The 24,054-nt window shown below is 43.4% G+C and overlaps 1 protein-coding gene across 2 annotated transcripts in view; it reads left to right on the forward strand.

The window, feature by feature from the left end:
- Positions 1-24,054, forward strand: part of HRAS (HRas proto-oncogene, GTPase) — an 88,772-nt gene that overhangs the window by 42,412 nt on the left and 22,306 nt on the right. Inside the window, exons 2-3 of one of the 2 annotated variants that reach the window (XM_044270438.1) lie at positions 2,586-2,635; positions 17,541-17,597. In XM_044270438.1, the coding sequence (XP_044126373.1) occupies positions 17,593-17,597 (5 nt within the window). In that variant the 5' untranslated portion in view covers positions 2,586-2,635; positions 17,541-17,592. The remainder of the gene's footprint in view (positions 1-2,585; positions 2,636-17,540; positions 17,598-24,054) is intronic. The other variant, XM_044270439.1, reaches the window with a different exon arrangement.

Here is a 24,054-nt window from a genome sequence, read left to right on the forward strand (position 1 = left end):
TATGCTGTGGATCCACAACACAGATTTCACCGTTCGCAATGCAGAATGAGACCCACAGTCGTTTCTGTGGCAAAATCTGCATGGAATTCATGTGGATTTTTCCACCGCATTTTACGCTGTTAGGGAATATACCCTAAAGCCTGTACAGGCACATTATGCAGGCGATTGTTGGGAAGGAAGCAGAGTATGGGGAGAAGCGATCGTTATGCCATTGCTCTTCCTGATACTAAATCATTATTTGCCGGCAGCAGATTGTGATTAGACAGCACGGTCTGCCGCCGGCAAACGATGATTCTTAAACCTGTTTAAAGATTGGGATTGCCCGATGAACGAGCGTTTGCTAGTTCGTCAGATAATTGGTGGCAGTATTACACTGCCAGATCATTCGTAATAGGCGTTACTACGAACGCTCGTTAGCGATGATTTGGCAGACTATCTGCCAGTATAATACACCCTTAACCCCTTTGCGACATGTACGGCGGAAGTCGCGTCTTTAAACATGGCGCCCGCTCGTGCGTGCAGCGGGCTCCATAGCCACCGGGTTTCTGCTGTTTCTAACACACAGTATTAATTATTCACACAATTCTATATTTATTCTGTCCACAAAAATAGAAATAAGAAAATCAGCAGCACTCACCAGCTGCAGGGGGTCTTCATTTCTTTCTTTATTGCGATAGCCGATCCGCTGATTTTGATGTGACTGAAAGCATTTGTGAGACGGATCCGGATGCGGATCCGTCTCACAAATGCATTGCAAGAATGGATCCATCTCTCCTCTTGTCATGCGGACAGACGGACCCGTCTTGTATTTTTTTCACTTTTTTACCGGTCTGCGCATGCGCAGGCCGGAAGAACGGATCCGGCATTCCAGTATTTTGAATACATTCCTATGGGAAAAAATGCCCGGCATTCAGGCAAGTCTTCAGTTTTTTTCGCCGGAGATAAAACCGTAGCATGCTACGGTTTTATCTTTTGCCTGATCAGTCAAAACGACTGAACTGAAGACATCCTGATGCAAACTGAACGGATTACTCTCCATTCAGAATGCATGGGGATAAAACTGATCAGTTATTTTCCGGTATAGAGCCCCTGTGACGGAACTCTATGCCGGAAAAGAAAAACGCTAGTACCCTAATACCAAGCACTATTTCCCCCAATGACCGGAGCACATCCTACTCTCTCCAGCAGCAGGTGCAATGTGGTGATGTCATCGCACCTGCTGAGCTGGACAGTAGAGGGCACAGACTGATTCCCCAGCCTATGCCCTCTGCCCCACAGCTCAGCAGGTTTGATGACGTCACCAGATCGCACCTGCTGAGCTGGACTGTAGAGGGCACAGACTGATTCCCCAGCCTATGCCCTCTGCCCTACAGCTCAGCTGGTTTGATGACATCACCAGATCGCACCTGCTGCTTGAGAGAGCACAGGGTGGAGGTAATAGCAACCTGCTTCACTACTGCATTTGCTGTTCCTCAGGACGCAGATGCAGTTGAAATCGGGACATACCTCAGCTGTCCCGGGACCCCGACTGTCCTGCTGGATCAGGGACAGCTGGGCGGTATGCATACATGTTTTCATGATGTACATCCATAAAGGAGGTAAGCAAGCATTGAACTGAGCAAAACGTTGTCGGCATTTGTGATAATGTACAATATATTGCAGTATATAATGCTCTCTGTGTATTGACCTTGTTCTTTACTGTTCCTAATTTAATAGCAGGATTGTCTTCCGAGCTCGCCTCTCAATATCCAACCCTACGCTTCTTTAACTGTTGTTTACTGCCCCCACTTAAAAGGAAAGGGTTAAAGCTGCCCACCTCAGGAAGCACAAGAAGTCACTAGGGAATAACAGGAGGGGCTGGGAGGAAGGAATGGGCTTCCCAACTACACTTCCCATCTCACACCCCGGAGACACTGATACACGTGTGGCATGTACACAAATACACACGCGTGTTCTATATATATACAGCTTCATGTATTCACACAAGTATCCATAAACACACATACACAGGGAGGGGACTTCCTTTACCGTAAGTAGGATGAATTTCATATAATGAGAAATATCTTAGGCCTGTTTTTTTTGTTTTGTTCTTTTTTACATTCTAGACACTGATCTAAAATTATCCTTTTTAAAACTACACTGAACAAAAATAATAATGCAACACTTTCTGTTTTTCTCCCATTTTGCATGAGCTGAGCTCAAAGAGCTGAAACATTTTCTACATACACAAAAGACCCAATACTCTCAAATATTGTTCACAAATCGGTCTAAATCTGTGTTAGTGAGCACTTCTCCTTTGCCGAGATGATCCATCCCACCTCACAGGTGTGGCATATCAAGGGGCTGATTAGACAGCATGAATATTGCACAGGTGTGCCTTAGACTGCCCACAATAAAAGCCCACTCTGAAATGTGCACAGTTTTGTGTTACTGGCGGGGGGGATCAGAAAACCAGTCAGTATCTGGTGTGGCCACCATTTGCCTCACTAAGTGCAACACATCTCCGTCGCATAGAGTTGATCACATTGAAACTGCTTTTAACTGCTTGCAAATGTTACATATGTTTTTTTTTTTTTCTATTTTAGGTGATTCAATTGTGTACCTGTAGAAAGACATAATCAGCACCTAGGGAAGGGTGAGTACCAGAACTTGGTTTAAGAATTTTTGTATAATAGAGATTTTGGTTGGTCCTGAACTAATAATGTCACTGGACAAATGATCGCAAGTTAAAGGGGTATTCCAACAAAATTAAAATATATCCTATTGCTATATTCACCTCTCCAATCTCTCCCCTGTCCCCCTGTTTGTTACTGTTCCAATAGTGTGAGGGTCACCCCTGCGCTCCACTTCCTGCCCCTGCCCTGGCTTATTGGCTGAGCAGCATTCAGATATTTTTTGCTGTGTCCAGATGTTTGAATGTAACCAAGGGCAATAACTGCCTGGAATAGTACCCATGTACTATGCCAGGATTAGCTGAGCAGAGCGGGCTCCTGCTTTTGCCTGCTCTGCTAAGCTAAATGCTGACATGCAGTTCTCTTCGTTTAGCGGAGCAGGCAGAAGCAGGAGCCCGCTCCTCTCAGCTAATCCGGGCATAGTACATGGGTACAGGGTACCCATGTACTATGCCAGGAGTTAGAAATCCTCTAGGGAGCACATTACTGCTCCTGCCCGTACTCACAGCGCTGCGGCGACCCTATTCATAAATTTCACACTCCGTACTGTCAGCGGTGTATGGAGAACTGAGTTTTAAGCGCGCGGTGAATGGTGCGCTTTAGGTAGGAAAAGCAGTAAGATAAATACAAAATTAATAAAGTATATTGGAAAAAGTATTTTTAGGGTATTGGGGACATCATATACAAATTTCATTTAAAAGGTTTAGTTACTCTGTCCAATTGTAAAACCTCTAATCTGGCATTTATGGACTTTTTTACTAATTTTCTATTAAAGGGGTTGGAGAAACATGCCATCCCCCCCAAAATAAACTACCACACCTGTCCATAAGTTGTGTGGTATTGTCTCGGTCTCATTCATTTTAATAGAGTGGAGTTGCAATACCAGACATAACTTATGGACAGAAGAAGCACAGTTTTTTGAAGAAAGAGGCCATGTACAGTATTTCCAATCCTATACAACACCTTTAATTAACTTGTTGTTATCCTCATCCAATGAATTAAATGTTATGACTCTGAATATTGTGTGCAAGCAGGGAGGACCTGTAGCTAGAAAGAGGCCTCATCTCCATTGTAAGTTATGACATTGCTTTAAATAGTCATAATTGTGCAGTACCCCAGAATCGGGGCTCAACAAAATGTTGATTTAGTACATTACAAAAAAAATTATGCTTTGTATGTATTCCTTAAAGCTGTCTATGCGTAGCACTGTTTAATTAATTAGGCCCTCACTCAGCAGAGATAACTAGCTTTCCCCTCTGAGGGAGGAGCTTTCTAGTTAGTATTGAATCAGCCACCTCAGTTTAGCTCTGCCTCCCGGGGCAGATGCTAGTTTGATCTGGGATTTGCTTGTGAGAAAAGCAGATGCCTAGGAGTTTGGGTGAAGCTGTAGGCAGGAGGAACATCATTCCTGGTAAGTAGAAAATCCCTGGGGGAGGAGGAACAGATATCCAAAGCCTGTCTAGGAGCGCACTGCCATGTGTGTTAGCAAGGTATTTGCTAGTTGTTGCTATAGACTATAGACCTTGCTGCTTGTGGGATGAAATAACAGTTATGGGCACCTTTCATATTTGTATAAAGAATTGGCGGACCATTTGTAGCATTCACACCCCGCTGTGGGAACTTATTTTTGAGAGTTTTGCACAGCTGTGGTTATCTTGGGAAGGTTGCAAAGTGTTTATAAGGAGCTTATGGACTACTACTCCTATTATGATTGTTGCTATTTGCCTAAATTCAACTATTGGGGAGCGACTTCACTGTCAATTATTTGGAACTGTGCCTTCATATTGTTGGCTGTACTACAGCTCTCATTATGCACTTTAGTAAAGATTGACTTGTTAATTTTCTACAACTCTGAATAATTAATTATCGCAGTCACATACACTATCACTCCCATCCTCACCTCCTGATCCTCTGAGGCTTGCGGCAATAGGCCCCCAATCTGCGCCATAAATACGCCTAATATAGGCGTATTTCTGGATAATAAATGACCCCCAATACGTTTATCACTGATGGTTGCTTGGAGATGCTGAGTGTTATTCTCCAACTGATTGCCGAGCTGAGCATGCATATGTATGGGAGAATCGGAGGGATTGCTGTCACCTGAACAAGTGTTTGATCGACCGTTATCTTATGTGTATAGCAAGCCTGTGCCAGGGGGCTGCTCTCTGCCATTTGGCCAGTGCGTCACTTTGGTTTCAGGAGCACTGGAATAATAAAGACATGAGAACATCAAATGCATTTTCCCTGACATCGCTAATGGAAGCCTTTCTCCAAATCAATATGCTCTTTGGCAGGCAAAGAGATTTAATAAGCCCATGCCTGTTATTTTTAGCCGCAGTGGTCCTATTTTCTCTGCCTCCTCTAATTGAAAATACTTCGATCGGTTTAGAGAAATCAGAGCACAGCGACTGCTGACAGGGCTGCGGTTTGATGGCATGTGATATACAACCAGCGTCAGCTCCCGCTGACCTTGGAGGAAACTGCTTGTCACCCTCCTGGTATTTCTAAGTAATATTTCTGAGATAAAACCCTTGTTTCTTTTAATTTTCATTTAAGATATACTGTACACAGGTCAAAACGTTACTCATCCTGATAACCAAAAGAGCAGGAGTGGGTGCATTTAACCCCTTCCCTTTTCCGTTCAAATAGCTATATGAGGGGGTGGAGTTTGGCTGCGGAGCTAGGCGCACATGTCTGTGTGGTTGCTCTTCGGGTTAAACAACGCTCCAGCGGTTTTTCAACACTTTTTATCAATGACATCTTTCATCATCTGGCGGGGAGATTTGTAGTTGTATATATGGATGACATACTAATTTATTCTCCAGACATGGAGACTCATAAGGATCATGTGAGACAGGTGTTACAGATCCTAAGAGAGAATAAATTGTATGCGAAGATGGAAAAATGTGTTTTTGCTGTTCAGGAAGTGCAATTCCTGGGTTACCTGCTCTCACCCTGAGTTTTCGTATGGATCCCGAGAAAGTCAGTGCGGTGTTGGACTGGGATCGACCCGAAAATCTGAAAGCGCTTATGCGGTTTTTGGGATTCACCAATTAATACCGTAAATTAATCTTGAACTATTCAACTGTGGTTAAACCTTTAGCAGACATGACTAGGAAGGGGGGTCGATTTCTCTGTTTGGTCTGAGGTGGCATTACAAGCCTTTTCTGCTGTGAAGGAATATTTTGCTTCAGCCCCTATTCTGGTGCAACCGGACGTGTCTCAGCCATTCATTGTAGAGGTTGACGCATCCGAGGTAGGGGTGGGAGCAGTTTTGTCGCAAGGTCCTTCACCTAGTAAATGGTGCTCATGTGCTTTTTTCTATAAAAAAAACTTTTGACTGCTGAAAGAAATTATGACGTGGTTAATAGGAAATTGCTGGCCATTAAGTTGACTTTTGAAGAATGGCGCCATTGGTTGGAAGCAGCAATTCATCCTATTATGGTAATTACTGATCACAAAAATCTGGCTTACCTTAAGTCAGCTAAACGACTGAATCCAAGGGAACGTCAAGGCGGATGCTTTGTCGCGCAGCTTTCCTGGTGGGGGGAGGGGTTGATTCTAAAGATCCTAGTCCTATTTTGTCTGAAGGGGTAGTCATATCTGCCCTATATCCTGATCTTAAGGGCTAAGGTGTTGGAGGCCCAAGAGGATGCTCCGGACTCTTGTCCTCCAGGCAAATTGTTTGTTCCTTCAGACTTACGTCATAAGGTATTTGAGGAACATCATTGTACTGTCTTGGCTGGACACCTTGGGAGTAGATCCACTGTCGATCTCATCTCGTGCAGATTTTGTTGACCAGGGCTGCGTAAGTGTGTTGAGGACTATGTGTCAGCCTGTTGTACCTGTGCTTGTGCCGAGGTGACACATACTCGGCCTTCTGGATCTCTTCTTCCGTTACCCATCCGATCCAGACCTTGGACGCATTTGTCCATGGGCTTTATCACAGATTTACCGAATTCTTCGGAAAAAACGTGCTCCTGGTGGTAGTTGATCGGTTTAGCAAAATGATGCATTTTATAGCATTGCCTGCTCTACCTAGACTCTTGCACAGGTGTTTGTCGATAACATCATGAAACTACATAGCATTCCCTCTGATGTGGTGTCTGATCGGGGGACTAAGTTTGTTTCCAGATTCTGGAAAGCGTTCTGTACTTGACTGGGGGTGCAATTGTCCTTTTCTTCGGCTTTTCGTCCTCAGTCGAACGGACAGACGGAGCGCACCAATCAGAAGAGATTAGATATTTTGTTTTGGAGAAAAAAACCTCCTCCTGGTCTTCATTTTTGTCGTTAGCTGAGTTTGCCATTAATAACCGTAGACAGGAGTCCACTGATAAGTCGCCGTTTTTTGGGGCATATGGACTCCATCCACAGTTTGGCACATTTTCTGGTTGTCAGACTTCCGGTATTCCCGAGGAATGGTTTTCCTCTTCTTTGTCTTCAATTTGGCAGAAAATTCAAAATAACCTGAAAAAGATGGGCAACAGGTATAAGCGTGTGGCTGACAGGAGACGTATGAATGGTTCGGACCTGAGAGTGGGTGAGTCTGTGTGGCAGTCAACAAGAAACATTATGGTACCTTCTTGTAAGTTGTGCCCAAGATTTATTGGTCCATATAAGATCACTGCAATTGTTAACCCTGTAGCCTTTCGTCTTGAACTTCCTCAGGCTTTGAAAATTAGTAATGTATTTCATAAGTCGCTGTTGAAGAAATGTGTGGACTGTAATTTAGAATTTCAAATCGGAAGGATTGTGGACTCCTGAGTTCTTCGTAGATCCCTCCAGTATCTTGTCCACTGGAAGGGTTACGGACAAGAGGAGAGGATGTGGCTTCCAGCGGCTGATGTTAATGCGAATCGTCTGGTGAAGGCCTTTCGCAGAGCCCATCCTGATAAAGTCGGTCCTGGGTGTCCGGAGGTCACCCGTAGAAGGGGGGTACTGTCAAGGTTCCTCGGGTGACTGATGTCAGGAAATCAAGCAGATTGGCTGAACGTGGAGGAATCTAACAGTCTCCTTGATTTCCCTTGATTCAGTGTTGATAGGGTTAATGACCACTTATTTTTTCTCAGCTGTTGCTCAGTGGTCATCACTTCTACCCTTTATAGTCTCACCCCACCCTTCTGAATATGCAGTTGATAGCTTGATTTGGGTTTGGCTGAGCTGGTGTGAGATCCTCTTTGGTGTTGCTGTTCTTCCATCTCTACAGAAGAGTCGCATTTGTTTGTATTTGTTATATTCCCTTTTGTTGTATCTGAACCTGAGCCAGAGACTTCCATTTGTCCATCTGGGGAGGAATGGGTTGTCTCTGGTCCTTTACTTATTCCAGGGCCTTATAGGGAAATCAGGCCCTAGGTATCCTGCTTATGAATATTCCTACCTTTAAGGTCTATTCATATTGATAGGTAGTCAGGGCCCAGATTAGGGTTGTCTAGGCGGTGACTTTTTTCTTCCCTAGTTTCCGGGCCCAGTTACTGCTCCCCTTCCCTCCTGTGTTCAGTGTGGAGTTTCTCCCCCACACTGATCATGACAACTGGAGGTTGAATGAGACGCTGTTAGATGATCCAGAACATACTAAAAAGTTATCAGGCTTGATTGAGGAGAATTTCACTTTAAACTCTACACCGGAAGCAAAAGCCTGTCTGGTCTGGGGAGGCCCACAAGGCTGTAATCAGAGGTCATTTATTATCACTAGGAGCTTATCTAAAAAAGAAAAGAGAACTAAAAGTGGTAGAACTATATAAACAAATTCAAGAACCAGAATCTTTACATAAAAAACACCTCTTGGACACCACATTATAGCATTTAAATCACTTAAGATCCACACTCAAAAATATATTGAATTCAAAGACAGCCAAACTATATCTCTCGACAAGATTTAAATATTATGCCCACGGTAATAAAGCTTCTAAATTCATGCTATCTCAAATTAAAAAGAGGAAATCCTGTGCTTATATACACTCGATTAAAACTGCGTTTTCTTCTCTTCTCATGACAACAGAGGAGATAGCTTTCCGTTTTAGGGAATTTTATGAAAACCTTTACAATATTAGACAATCCCCTCTTCGGCAAATAGAAGAAGACAGAGCAAAGGAAATAGACTCATGGCTATCTTTATTGAGACTACCTTCTCTTTCTGAAACACAAGCAAAATCCTTGATCCACCTTAAAAAATAGAATCGATACTCAAATCTTCCCCTCTACATAAAAGTCCTGGCCCAGATGGACTTCCCTTGCTATATTACTGCACCTTCCAATCTTCGCTTCTCCCTAGATTCCTATACTTATGCAACATGGTATTGAAAAGAGAAGATTTACCATCCCAGATTCTGATGGGCCACATAACTATCATACCCAAAGAAGGGAAAGACAATACGGTATTGCGCTAGCTAGACCCATCTCGCTATTAAACACTGATTTAAAATTGTTTGCCAAGTTGATGGCAGTACGACTGAAAAATCTTCTTCCCTATATAATAAATAGTGAACAAGTAGGCTTTGTCACCGGAAGGGAGGGAAGAATGAATACCACCCGTTTGCTACATATCATAAGACACGCCTCTCGACGATCTGATCCTCTACTGTTATTAGGCACGGATGCCGAAAAGGCGTTCGATCGCGTAGATTGGACATTCGTGCAACGGGCTCTACATAGATTTGGGGTCCCAGAACAATTTATTTTATCTATTAATGCAATGTATAAATACCCTTCTGCTAAAGTCATGGTAAATGGTTCCTTCTTACCTCCCTTTAAAATCACCAACGGAACTCAGCAGGGATGTCCCCTCTCCTCCTTGCTTTTTGTTTTGGTGGTGGAGTGCCTATTTCAAGCCATCAGACAAGATGACCGAATTCAGGGGGTACATCTCCAAGGGGTCCAACATCAACTAGCTGCCTTTGCAGATGACCTATTGGTGATTATTACGAACCCTCACAATGCCTTCCCAGCGATTAAAGTGATATTTGACCATTTCGGACAGATGTTCAACTTTCTAATTAATCCCTCTTAATCACAGGTGTTAAACGTGACTTTAGACTTGCAAACGCATGGAGGCATGGGACTGCCAGACTTCTTCTTGTACTACAAAGCCATACAGGGTGTGAGATGCATGGAATGGCTTAGGCCACATACTGATCGCTTAAATATACTAGCGGAATCTTCCTTTTCACAAATTCCCCTAAGAACTTTATTGCTCTTAGAAGGTAAAAATGTCCGGGTGGACATCTCCAATCCGATCACACGAAACACGATTAAGCTGTGGAAGTCCAGCCTGGGCCCTTTATTATTATTTACCCCCTTCTCTCCTTTAATACAGTTTAGAGACATTCTTTGGGGCTCGTCCACACACTTTAGGCACACCCTTACAGAAACAATTAAGAATATCACAATCCCATTGATAGATTTGACTGATCCTCACAGTGGGTTGAGAGACGATTGTGAGTCTCAGGACAAGATATCTTTAATGTCCATAATCCACCGTTTTCATATCAAACATTACCTAAATAACTACCTCCCTATCCCATGACAATAACCCACTAAGTTTGAGAAAGAAATTCTCCTTACTAGAGAACCTATGAAGAAAATGTGCTTGCTTGGTGAACCAGTCTAGACCGGCAGCTTTCAACTTTGTTGAAAAATAGGAAGAGGGCCTACAAATACAATCTAATCGAAATACTCAAAAGTGTCTCACTTTGACCCCCCAAATGTCATCGTGTGTTAAATTACAAGAAAACTACTACAAAATCCTCATGCGCTGGTATTACACCCCTGAAACATTACATAAGATATACCCAGAAGTCAGCCAGTTGTGTTGGATAGACCTGGGGTCATACCTACACATATGGTGGGACTGTCAGGTGATCCTCCCCTACTGAAGTGAAATATGCCGAGTTATTTCCAGTATCTGCAAGACCAATATTACCCCCATTCCACAAGTATGCCTATTAAACCTACTAGATCAGATCCAAAGCCAGGTTCACACCAGAACTTTATTAACACAACTATCAGCAGCAGCTAGCAGCAGCAAGAATCCTCATTGGCGGAAAGATGCAGCTCCTTTAATAGATAACTGGATTGCGAAATGTGATGATATCTATAGGATGGAACAAATAGCGGGATGGGAGACCAGATGAACATCCACATTTACTAAGATTTGGAGACCATGGAGTGAGTTCCGTGATTTCTCTTCTTGAAGTATCAGATAATATACTTTTTCTCTGCAGGATGGGAATACTTCTTTCATTTTGTACCTATATATCGCATGACCAAATAAAAGAACCTACGACTTCATCAATTTTGAGTGCCGGATTTCCTTCCTTTCAACCAACAATGCTTGACACTATCTGTTTAAGGCTACTTTCACACTTGTGTTTGGTGCAGATCAGTCATGGATCTGCACAGACGGATCCATTCAGATAATACAAACGTCTGCATCTGTTCAGAACGGATTCGTTTATATATTATCTTTAACATAGCCAAGACGGATCCGTCTTGAACACCATTAAAAGTCAATGGAGGACAGATCCGTTTTCTATTGTGTCATAGAAAACGGATCCGTCCCCATTGACTTACATTGTGGATCAGTTTGGCTCGGTTTCGTCATACAAGCAGCGTTTTGGTGTCCGCCTCCAAAGCGGAATGGAGACGTAATGGAGGAAAACTGATGCTTTCTGAGCGGATCCTTTTCCATTCAGAATGCATTAGGGCAAAACTGATCCGTTCTGGACCGCTTGTGAGAGCCCTGAACGGATCTCAGAAACGGAAAGCCAAAACGCCTAAATTGAAAGTAGCCTAAATTGGCATTTGACTTAAACTGTACCAAAACTTACATTGTAATATGTAACATTGAAGTGCTTTAATAAAAATGTTTTAAAATAAATAAATGACCAAAATAATAATAAAATAAAAAAATAGCCATATGAAGGCTTGTATTTGCAGGACGATTTTTACTTTCTGATGGCAACACTTAGTAGCCTAAATTGCGCTGCGCTGCGATTGGACAGCGCTACAGCCAGGGAGAAGGAACGCCCACTAGAGAAGCTGATGTCTCCTCCCCATTGCTCCGATAGTAATTAGCATATGGAGCAGGAGAGGAGACAGTAATGGGCCAACGGAGCGGCGCCCAGGAATAATAGTAAGTGCTGGGACATCGCTGGGCGCCGCTCTGTGTAGCCTAATACTTAAAATCTGGACCCAGGAAAAGTAGTCTTTAACACACTATACAGGATGCAGGTGCCGGCAGCAGAATCACTGAGGGGTTAACTGCCGCTGATCTGCCAGTACCCGCCTCCTGTAGTAAGGGGTAATTATCATTGGTGGCGCAGTGCAAGCTCCTCCTCCCCCCCAAACCCCCACCCCAATAAAATCATTGGTGGCACAGTGCGCCGGCCCCTTTCAACCCCCCAGTATTAAAATCATTGGTGGCAGTGGCCACAGGGTCCCCTCCCCTCCCCCTCATTGGTGGTGCAGTGGCAGCTTCTGATCGGAGCCCCAGCAGTGTAATCCTGGGGCTCTGATTGGTTACCATGGCAGCAAGGACGCTACTGAAGCCCTGGCTGCCATGGTAACATCCCTGATGCTGTGTGCACAGAGCAGCAGGGACAGTGTGAAGTCCTATTCACCCTGATAGAGATCTATCATGGTGAATAGGACAAGGGATGAAAAAAAAATCCCAGGTTCTAGCCCCTAAGGGGGGAAATAGTTATTAAATAAAAAGTGTAAAAAAAAAAACCCCCACCAAAATATTAAGTATGAATCACCCCCTTTCCCCATTTCACATATAAAATGTATAAATAATAAACATATTAACATATACATATCGCCACGTCAGAAAAGTCCAAACTATTAAAATATAAAAAAAATCTATGGGGTGAATACCGGAACAGATTCCCCATTTTTTAAAATGCGGAATGCACGTGGCTTTTTTGGTTTATTTTTTTCACGTGGTATCGAGTATCGCAATACTTTTTCATGGTATCGAAACCGAATAAAAAATTTGGTATCGCCGCAACTCTACTTGCATACCAGATGCACACTTGTCAATACATTCTAATGGTGTTATCTTATGGTCCTATTTCCATCAGTGGCCAAATTGTGGAAAAATGGGGCTTTTTATTTTATGCTAAATTTGCCCCTGGGTGCAATGAGGGGGCTACAGTACAGAAGCTCGCCGGCTGATGGATTCTGTATGGGGCCTGTGCTAAACAGTGAATGGAATAAGCAATCGTGAGACTTTAGGGTTAGTCGTGAGTATGTCTTCGCTGCCTAGCTCTGTCAGTCAAAGTTTTGGTTCACAGCTAGGAAGGAAAAGTAGCCGAGCCTTAGGTGCAGCAAGGTGCAATGGCATCACCCTCATTACACACCGGGGCTAATTAGCATCACATCCAAAGCCCAAGTTCTCCACAGTGGGGCCATTGAATGAATTAGAACCAACACCATAAGAATTGACAAGCATCTGGCATGTAAGATGGTTTCATAGCAAACTATGTGGTGACAGATTTCCTTTAAAGGGGTTGGCTCCCCATAGAAGTGAATGGGAGAGTACCGCGCAAGCGCAGCATCCGCTTCCATTCATTTCTATCGGGGCGACAGAAATAGCCGAGCCAGCACTCAGCTATTTTTGCTGGCCCCATAGAAAATGAATGAATGCGGGGCTCCGTTCTCGATATAGGTGCGGGTCCCAGCGGTGGGACCTGCACCTATAAGACAATGGGGGCATATCCTAGCGATATGCCCCCATTGTCCATAATAAACAACCCCTTTAAGCTCTGTGAAGTTGGATGGGGACAGTTAGTGGACAGCCATTATCCGGGCTACTCAAGGACATTTACTTACTCGTCTTATTGGAAGGTGAGCATTAAACGCAATCTAAGGTCCAGAGCACTCTGAATCAGGTTTTTATTAACCACCTCCCGTCCGCCCATTGAATATAAACGTGGATCTCTATGTCTAAATAGACGGTTTAAAACGTCCATTCAGACATCGCAGCTGCACGCTAATCGGGTTGCTCGCTGTCAGTGACAGCAGGGCAACCCAGAGAGAAGGCAGGGACAGTGCCCAGGTGTCCCTGCCTTCTAGATCGCTGTATACACAGCGCTCACCGAGCGCTGTGTATGCAGAGCAGGAAGAGCTATGCGCTTCCTGTTCCGGCCCGGCAGTCATGTGATGAGTGCAGGAGCTGTGAGGTCTTTCAGAGACCTCGATCAGCCCTGCTCTGAGGCTGTACAGCGCTGTATTGCTCTGTACAGCGTCTCTGGGGCGTGCATTTCTTCTGTAACTGGGGCTACTATGTCAGCCCCAGTTACAGCAGAAATCAACAGTGAAAAAAATAAAAAAGTGAAGTAAATGTCCCACAGAGGTCTTGTATGACCTTATGGGGGACGAAAAGTGTAAAATAAAATAAAAAAATGTGAAGTGTTAAAAAAAAGTTTCACATGTAAAAAAAAAAATTCCCCATGTAAGGAATAATATTATTTTTTTTAAATAGAAAAAATTAAATAAAATAGACATATTTGATATTGCCGCGTCTGTGACGGTCGGCTCTATTAATATATCACATGATCGACCCAGTCCGATAAACACCATAAAAAATATTTTAAAAAACGGTGTCAAAAAAAGCTATTTTTGTCACCTTACATCACAAAAAGTGCAATACCAAGTGATGAAAAAGGCGTATGTCCCACAAAATGGGACCAATAAAACCGTTGCCTCATTCCACAAAAAATTAGCCCCTACATAAGAAAATCTCTCAAAAAATAAAAAAACTATAGCTCTCAGAACATGGACACATTAAAACATAATTTATTTGTTTCAAAAATGTTATTAATGTGTAAAACTTAAATAAATAAGAAAAAGTATACATATTAGGTATCGCATGTCCATAACGATCTGCTCTATAAAAATGTCACTTGGCCGAACCCCTCAGGTGAACGCTGTAAAAATAAATAAATAAAAACTGTGCTAAAACAACCAATTTTTTGGTCACCTTGCCCCACAAAGTGTTATAATGAATGATCAAAAAATCATATGTACCCAAAAATAGTACCAATAAAACTGGCACCTCATCCCCTAGTTTCCAAAATGGGGTCACTTCTTGGGAGTTTCTACTGTAAGGGTGCATCAGGGGGGCTTCAAATTAGACATGGCATCTAAAAACCATGTGGCGCTCCTTTTCTTGTGCGCCCTGCCGTGTGCCCATACAGCAGTTTATGACCACATGTTGGGTGTTTCTGTAAACCGCTGAATCTGGGTAATAAATATTGAGTTTTGTTTGGCTGTTAACCATCGATGTGTTAAAGAAAAAATTGGATTAAAATGGAAAAGTGAAATTTTTAAAATTTCCTTTAAAGGGTTAACAAAGTTTGTTAAATCGGTTTTAAGTAACTTAAGGGGTGTAGTTTCTACAATGGGGTCATTTATGGGGGTATCTACTATGTAGGCCCCACAAAGTGACTTCAGACCTGAACTGGTCCTTAAAAAGTGGGTTTTGGCAATTTTCTTAAAAATTTTAAGAATTGCTTCTAAACTTCTAAGCCTTCTAACGTCCTAAAAAAATAAAATGACATTTCCAAAATGATGCCAACATAAAGTAGACATATGGGGAATGTTAAGTAATAAATATTTTATGAGGTATCACTTTCTGTTTTAAAAGCAGAGAACTAAAACATTTTAAAATTGCGAATTTTTCAAAATTTTTGGTAAATTTGGGATTTTTTCATAAATAAAGGTGAAATATATTGACTCAAATTTATGACTATCATGAAGTACAATGTGTCACGAGAAAACAGTCTCTGAATGACTTGGATAAGTAAAAGCGTTCCAAAGTTATTACCACATAAAGTGAGATATGTCAGATTTGCAAAATTAGGCCTGGTCAGGAAGGGGGAAAATGGCCCAGATGGGAAGTGGTTAAGAATATCTCTGTACTTTACTCCACTCAGCTTTTCCCCAACCCTAACCAGTCTCTCTGTAGGGATTGTATTGGGCAAGAGATGAGCAGTGGTTTCCTCCAAACGGGCACATAGACAAGAGGGGACACAGAGGCAAGGAAGGAGGGGGGGCGAGCACACTCACCCGGTAGTGTCACTGCCAGGCTGTTTGTGTCCATAGTGAGAGGGGGGAAAAAAAGAGAGGAGGAGGTTAACAAACCACAATAATAATAATATAAAAAGAACATAAGACACATACACAATTAAAATCTAAATAAAAGCAAATGCAGAGTAAAACTCCAGTTAACTGGAGGGGGGTCTTGCCCCAGGTGTCTTGAGCTTTAGGCCCCATGCACACGGCCGTTGTTCACAGCCGTGTGCGGGCCGTGGAACCGCGGCCTGGATCCCTCCTGAGAGCAGGAGCGCACGGCGTCACTGGTTGCTATGACGCCGTGCGCTCCCTGCTGCCGGCACAGTACAGTAATACACTGGTATAGATCGTACCAGTGTATTACTGTACTGTGCCGGCAGCAGGGAGCGCACGGCGTCATAGCAACCAGTGACGCCGTGCGCTCCTGCTCTCAGGAGGGATCCAGGCCGCGGTTCCACGGCCCGCACACGGCTGTGAACAACGGCCGTGTGCATGGGGCCTTATCCTGGTGGCAACCCCCCAGCAAAGTGAGTTAACAGGAGTTTTACTCTGGATTTGCTTTTATTTAGATTTTAATTGTGTATGTGTCTTATGTTCTTTTTATATTATTATTATTGTGGTTCATAATCTGAACATTTGGCACCCCCCAATTTATTTACTTTTACCACCACTTTTACTGTATCTCTTTTCAGGGATTTACTACTCCACCCGATTTATCGTTTACCCTGTCCCTTGGGCCACCACAAATTCCTCTCCTCTGTGTGCGTGAGAGTGGCACGGTCTCTCTTTTTTTGGCTAGTTGGTAAGCGCCCTTTGTGACGCTTTCCTCCTGACTACCAAGTTTTAATTACTCTTCTGTGTCCATAGTGAAGCAGGGAGCCCTCTCTGCTCACTGCTTCACTGTTCTTCTGAGCTCCAGCGCGCCCTCTGCAGTTTTGCACATTACGCTGCTGGCTGTGGGAGGAGCGCTGAAAGCCCAGGAACCGGCCTTCAGCACAGCCTGCAGCGCCATGTGAGTGTGGGAGCACGTCATCAGGGAAAAAGGTAAGTATGTGTTTTTTTCCCCCCATAAAGCTGCAGACTGGAGGAAAAGGAGGGGGTGGGGGGGCAACAACTAGAGTGAGGGGGCACAAAAGTGGTCATCTTTACCGAGGGGGCGCCTAATCTGGAATAGCTACTGTGAGGGGGCACCTAATCTGGTATAACTAATTTGAGTGAGGGGGCACCTAATCTGGCTTAACTACTTTGAGTAAAGGGGGGCATAACTACTGTTAGGGGGCACATATGTGGGCATAACTACTGTGGGGGGCACATATGTGGGCATAACTACTGTGAGGGGGCATTTATCAGGCCATAACCACTGTGAGGGGTCACATATCTGGCATAACTACTGTGAGGGGGCACATATCTGTTCATAACTACAGTGCGGGGGCACATAATCTGGCATAACCACTGTGAAGGGGCTGATAATATGGCATAACTACTGTGTGGGAGGCACATATCTGGGCATAACTACAGTGAGGGGGCAAAAAAGTAGGCATAACTACTGTGACAGGAACAAAGGTGGACAGAACTATTTTGAAGAGACCACAAGGTGGGCTTAATTACTGTGAGGGCTCACAATGTGGGCATTAGTACTGTGTGGTAGCACTTAGGTGAAATGTCCTAGATTACCCTGCTATACATTGGCATGGCTCAGTCTTACAGGCCAGCACAGCACCCTCTGCTGGTGATTTCACAGGGGCAGTCACCATCCCTTCCTTATGTGATTATTCTTTTTTTTCCTCACCACAGGGACCTTGTTCTGGATCCAGTGGACATCACGCCGACGCCTGCGACACCCTGGATGAGGTAGGACCAGATTTTATTAGTTAGGACTAGGTGAGTGTAGCATTGGGCTTAGTCTAAAGAAAATCTGCCGCCTCTTTGTAAAAAATGGGGGGGGGGGGGGGGGGGGCCCCGATCCAAAGTTTTCACTGGGGCCCATAACACTCTAGTTATGCCACTGTTGAGGTGGCAGTATTTTTTGCTGTCCTGTGGTATTTGGTTCTGCTGCACAATGGTATTGCAGGCCCTGCATACTTCTCTTGTCCCTGCCTACTTGTTTTGTCCTGTATTCTATGTTTTGGACCCGCCTAAGACATGGGGCAACTTTTAGTTTTTTTTTGGGGGGGGGGGGGGGGGCACTTTAAGTTCCCAATCCTCCCCTGAACACAGTGAAAAGGAAAGTCTTCCTTTTACTTCCACTTTTCTTAACATCCCTGGAATCCTTCATCTTACTGTAACATTTTTCATCATTCACAAGACAGAGGCGGAATACAAAGAAAGACTTGTCTGTTTTCTTTTTTCTACAATACATTAGGAATGTTAAACTTGTAGGAACAAAATGGAATTGCCATAGGGAATTCAGGATCTGCTTCCAAGTGAGAGCATTCATTAACCCTTAAAACACTATGTTTTCAGGATTATAGTTAGGGAAGAGTGAATTGACTTCGCATAACATAAAACTTTGTTTCAATACTGTACGGAGCGAGCGTACCGTACAGTATTAGAATGTATTGGCTCCGATGAGCCAAAGTTATTACTTTGCGAAGTCTCACGAGACTTTGCATAAAAACTTCAGAAATTGATTTATACTGTGAAAAACCATTTCCAAAACAATTTCTGAAGTTATTATGCAAAAGCGAGACTTTGTGAAGTAATAACTTCAGCTCATCGGAGCCAATACATTCTAATACTGTACAGAGCGCTCGCTCCGTACAGCATTGAAACAAAGTTTTATGCGAATCGACTTTGGATGTTTCATCCGAAGTCGATTCGCTCATCCCTAACTATAATGATCGGGCCCCTCACACAGATAGCACTTACCTCGCTCCCCGGCACCTGCGCTGCTTCTGATGCCAGCACTGCGCCACTGCATCTCCCATTCCCGCATGGGGCGGGGGGGCTAGCCAATAGCAGGTCGTAACGGGAATGAGCCTCCCTAGCATCGTGGGTGATGCGTCAGCCGTGCCATTATCAGAAGTGACGCAGGTGCCTGGGAGTGAGGTAAGTACCTGTGTGAGGGGCCCGGGCATATGGGGTGGGGGCATTATAGGCCTTGGATAAAAAATCTAAACTAAGCATACAGACATGGAGAGCGGCACCCAGGGATCTCCCTGCACTTACTATTATCCCTCGGCGCCTCTCCATTCTCCCAGTATAGGCTCCGGTATCTTCAGATTTTCGGCTCAACTGGGAGGAGCCTGCTCTTGTTCTCATGGGCGTCTCCTACTCTCAGGCTATGAGCTGAGTGCTGCGATTGGCCAGCGCTACAGCCTGGGAGAAGGAGACGCCCAGGAGAACTAGAGCAGGCTCCTCCCAGTTGAGCCGAAAATCTGAAGATACCGGAGCCTATACCGGGAGAACGGAGCGGCGCCCAGGTATAATAGTAAGTGCAGGGAGATCCCTGGGCGCCGCTCTCCATGTCTGTATACTTAGTTTAGATTTTTTATTGTAATGAAAGGTCCTCTTTAAGGAGTTTCTGTGCTTGAGTTAATAAAAACTGAATTTTTTGACTTATTTAGATTTAAGTAGACAATCATGTATAGCATTTCAAACATAAATCATAGATTTGTGATTTATATAATTACATTTTCATCCGCACAATGCTCCGTTTTGTGTAGGATGCCTTTGTGGTGCATGTGGACCACGCCGGCATCCTCCATTGTACGCATTGTGTTGCTGGGGATGGTCGTTTGCTGCGGTCCACATGCGGTGGGACTGCTCCCCAATGAGAAACACGCTACAGTGTTTGGGGTTTGAGAAGTTCCCCCATATTTGCCACTATATTTCTGTGATTTAGCATCTCAAACATGCACACAAATGAAGTAATTTAGGTAATAACAATAAATGTATCATTACTATTTATGTAATTTTACATAGAAGTGCTAAAGATGGATTTACAATCCGTATCATTGGTGAGGCCTAAATGTATCAGGGTGCGTTCAGTAAAGCTCGCACCATTTTGCAAGCAAGTTCAGTCAGTTTTGTCTGCAATTGCGTTCAGTGTTTCAGTTTTTATTGCGCGGGTAACATAGTAACATAGTACATAAGGCCGAAAAAAGACATTTGTCCATCCAGTTCGGCCTGTTATCCCGCAAGTTGATCCAGAGGAAGACCCCTCTCTAGTAGCTATAGCCTGTAATATTATTAAGCTCCAGAAATACATCCAGGCCCCTCTTGAATTTCTTTATTGTACTCACCATCACCACCTCCTCAGGCAGAGAGTTCCATATTCTCACTGCTCTTACCGTAAAGAATCCTTTTCTATGTTTGTGTACAAACCTTCTTTCCTCCAGGCGCAGAGGATGTCCCCTCGTCACAGGCACAGTCCTGGGGATAAATAGCTGATGGGAGAGATCTCTGTACTGACCCTTGATATATTTATACATATTAATTAGATCTCCCCTCAGTCGTCTTTTTTCTAAAGTGAATAACCCTAATTTTGATAATCTTTCAGGGTACTGTAGTTGCCCCATTCCAGTTATTACTTTAGTTGCCCTCCTCTGGACCTTCTCCAGCTCTGCTATGTCTGCCTTGTTTACAGGAGCCCAGAACTGTACACAGTACTCCATGTGTGGTCTGACTAGCGATTTGTAAAGTGGTAGGACTGTGTTCTTATCACGGGAATCTATGCCCCTTCTGATGCAACCCATTATCTTGTTGGCCTTGGCAGCAGCTGCCTGACACTGGTTTTTGCAGCTTAGTTTGCTGTTTATTAAAATTCCTAGATCCTTTTCCATGTCAGTGTTACCGAGTGTTTTACCATTTAGTATGTACGGTTGACTTGCATTTTTCCTTCCCATGTGCATAACTTTACATTTATCAGTGTTAAACCCCATCTGCCACTTATCTGCCCAAGCCTCCAGTCTATCCAGATCCCTCTGTAGTAGTATACTGTCCTCATCAGTGTAAATTACTTTACACAGTTTAGTGTCATCTGCGAAAATTGATACTTTACTATGCAAGCCTTCTACAAGATCATTAATAAATATATTGAAGAGAATAGGGCCCAATACTGACCCCTGAGGTACCCCACTAGTGACCGTGACCCAATCTGAGTGTGTACCATTAATAACCACCCTCTGTTTTCTATCACTGAGCCAATTACTTACCCACATACAGATGTTTTCTCCCAGTCCGAGCATTCTCATTTTATATACTAACCTTTTATGTGGTACAGTGTCAAATGCTTTGGAGAAGTCCAGATATACGACATCCATTGATTCGCCGCTGTCAAGTCTAGAACTTACCTCCTCATAGAAACTGATTAAATTAGTCTGACATGATCGATCCCTCACAAAGCCATGCTGATATGGCGTTATTTGCTTATTTCTGTTGAGATGCTCTAATATAACATCTCTCAGAAAACCTTCAAACAGTTTACCCACAACAGATGTTAAACTTACCGGCCTATAGTTTCCAGGCTCTGTTTTTGGCCCCTTTTTGAATATTGGCACCACATTTGCCATGCGCCAATCCTGTGGGACATTCCCTGTCAGTATAGAGTCTGCAAATATCAGAAATAAGGGTCTGGCTATGACATTACTTAATTCCTTTAGGATACGGGGGTGTATGTCATCCGGTCCTGGCGATTTGTCTATTTTAATCTTTTTAAGTCGCTGTTGTACTTCTTCCTGGGTCAGACAGGACACTTTTAATGGGGAATTTATTTTTGCATTCTGCATGTCATCTGACAATTTATTTTCCTCAGTGAATACATTGGAGAAAAAAATATTTAACAGCTTTGCTTTCTCCTCATCGCTCTCTGCGACTTCCCCCTCATTACTCTTTAAAGGGCCGACACCTTCAGATTTATACTTTTTAACATTTATATAATTGAAGAACATTTTAGGGTTAGTTTTACTCTCTTTGGCAATTAATCTCTCGGTCTCTAGTTTGGCCGCTTTTATTTGTTTTTTACATGTTCTATTTTTTTCCTTATAGTTTTTCAGTGCTTCCGTGCTCCCCTCCTGTTTCAGTGAATGATATGCTTTCTTTTTGTCATTTATTGCTTTCGTTACAGTTCTATTTATCCACATTGGTTTCTTTTTATTCCTTAACCTTTTATTACCATACGGTATGTACCTCTCACAATGAGATTTTAGGATGTTTTTAAAGATATCCCATTTTGTGGCTGTATTTTTATTTTTGAGGACTTTGTCCCAGTTAGTTAGGCCTATGGCCTCTCTTAGTTGGCTAAATTTAGCTTTTTTGAAGTTTGGTATTTTTGTTCCTCCCTGTAGAAACGCTCTTTTGAATGATAATTGGAAGGTTATTACTTTGTGGTCACTATTTCCCAGGTGTCCCCCAACCTGCACGTCTGTTGTTCTGTCCGGCCTATTGGTTAATACTAAGTCCAGTATGGCCGTCCCTCTAGTCGGGTCCTGAACCAGTTGGGAGAGGTAATTGTCTTTGGTTATTGCCAAGAACCTGTTTCCTTTATGAGATATACAAGTTTCAGTTTCCCAGTCTATATCTGGGTAGTTGAAGTCCCCCATAATAACCACCTCATTATGATTTGCCGCCTCGTCTATCTCGTTTAGTAATAGATTTTCTGTGGACTCTGGTATATTAGGTGGTTTATAGTAAACTCCTATTAGTAATTTATTGTTGTTTTTAGCTCCATGTATCTCTACCCACAGTGACTCCACATGTTCATGTCCCTCATTTATATCTTCGCGGAGTGTGGGCTTTAGACCGGACTTTACATAGAGGCAGACCCCTCCCTCTCTCCGGTTTTGACGATCCTTTCTAAACAGACTGTAACCTTGTACATTAACCGCCCAGTCATAGTTATCCTCCAGCCATGTCTCAGTTATTCGCACTGTCATAGCTATCATCCAGCCATGTCTCAGTTATTCCCACTATGTCATAGTTCTCCTCACACATCACTAATTCCAGTTCACCAGTTTTATTAGTCAGGCTTCTGGCATTAGTATACATACATTTGAGAGGTTTATGTATATTTTTTACCCTACACCTTTCCTTCTGAACTGTTCTAGTCCCTCCTTCCATTCCTCCCCCAGTCCCATTACTTTGCCCCCGGTCTCTATCTGCACTATCTTCCCGTCCTATAACGTAATTACCCTCCCCCCCAGTCCCTAGTTTAAACACTCCTCCAACCTTCTAGCCATCTTTCTCCCCAGCACAGCTGCCCCTTCCCCATTGAGGTGCAGCCCGTCCCTACGATAGAGCCTGTAGCCGATAGAAAAATCGTCCCAGTTCTCCAGGAACCCAAACCCCTCCTTCCTACACCAGTTTTTGAGCCACTTGTTAATCTCCATAATCTCCCGTTGCCTTTCTTGTGTGGCTCGTGGTACAGGCAGTATTTCGGAAAATACTACCTTTGAGGTCCTTGCCCTCAAATGATGCGGATCCGGATGCAATGTGTTTTTCACTGAAGCCCCATTCACTTCTATGGGGCCAGGGCTGCGTGAAAAACACAGACTATAGAACATGCTTCTCCTGCAACACAAAAATGAAAAACAACACTCATGTACACAGACTCATTGAAATGAATGGGTCAGGATACAGCGCGGGTGCTATGCATTCACTTTATGCATTGCACCCGCCCTGAAAACTCGCTTATGTGAAAGGGGCCTTAAAATGAAATCCCATCCATTGTGTTCATGTTTGTGGTGACTCCTCTGTTTACTACTTGTACAATAGCGTTTTGTAAATAGGAACCAACCGCCTTAAAGCAATGTATCCACATTGATGAGAAGTAAGGGTACTTTCACACTTGCGGCAGAGGATTCCGGCAGGCAAATGCATTAAAATACCGGATCCCTCTCTCCGGTGTCATCCGGAAAAACGGATCCGGTATTTATTTATTTTTGCATTTTTAAAGGTATGCGCAGACCAGAAGGATAGATCTGTCAATGCGGCAATTTCAATTGGAAATTAAGGCCGGATCTGGTATTCCGGCAAATGTTCAGGATTTTTGGCAGTGGAGAAAAATACAGCATGCTGCGGTATTTTCTCCAGCCAAAAAACATAAGAGGGACTGAACTGATTGCTCTCCATTCAGAATGCATTAGGATAAAACTGATCAGTTTTTTTATGGTATTGAGCCCCTAGGACGGAACTCAATACCGGAAAAGAAAAACGCTAGTGTGAAAGTTCCCCTATAAATGTGCGTTATCCATTAATCTTTAGTTATGGATCGGCCACTTAATTGCATTCCTATGAACAGAATTGAAATGCCCTGTATTTACTGTAACTCTTGGAACTAAAGACAGTTCAGTGTAATGAGATTTTGGCT

The sequence above is a fragment of the Bufo gargarizans genome, chromosome 10, assembly GCF_014858855.1.
Source record: "Bufo gargarizans isolate SCDJY-AF-19 chromosome 10, ASM1485885v1, whole genome shotgun sequence".
NCBI classification, from domain to species: domain Eukaryota; kingdom Metazoa; phylum Chordata; class Amphibia; order Anura; family Bufonidae; genus Bufo; species Bufo gargarizans.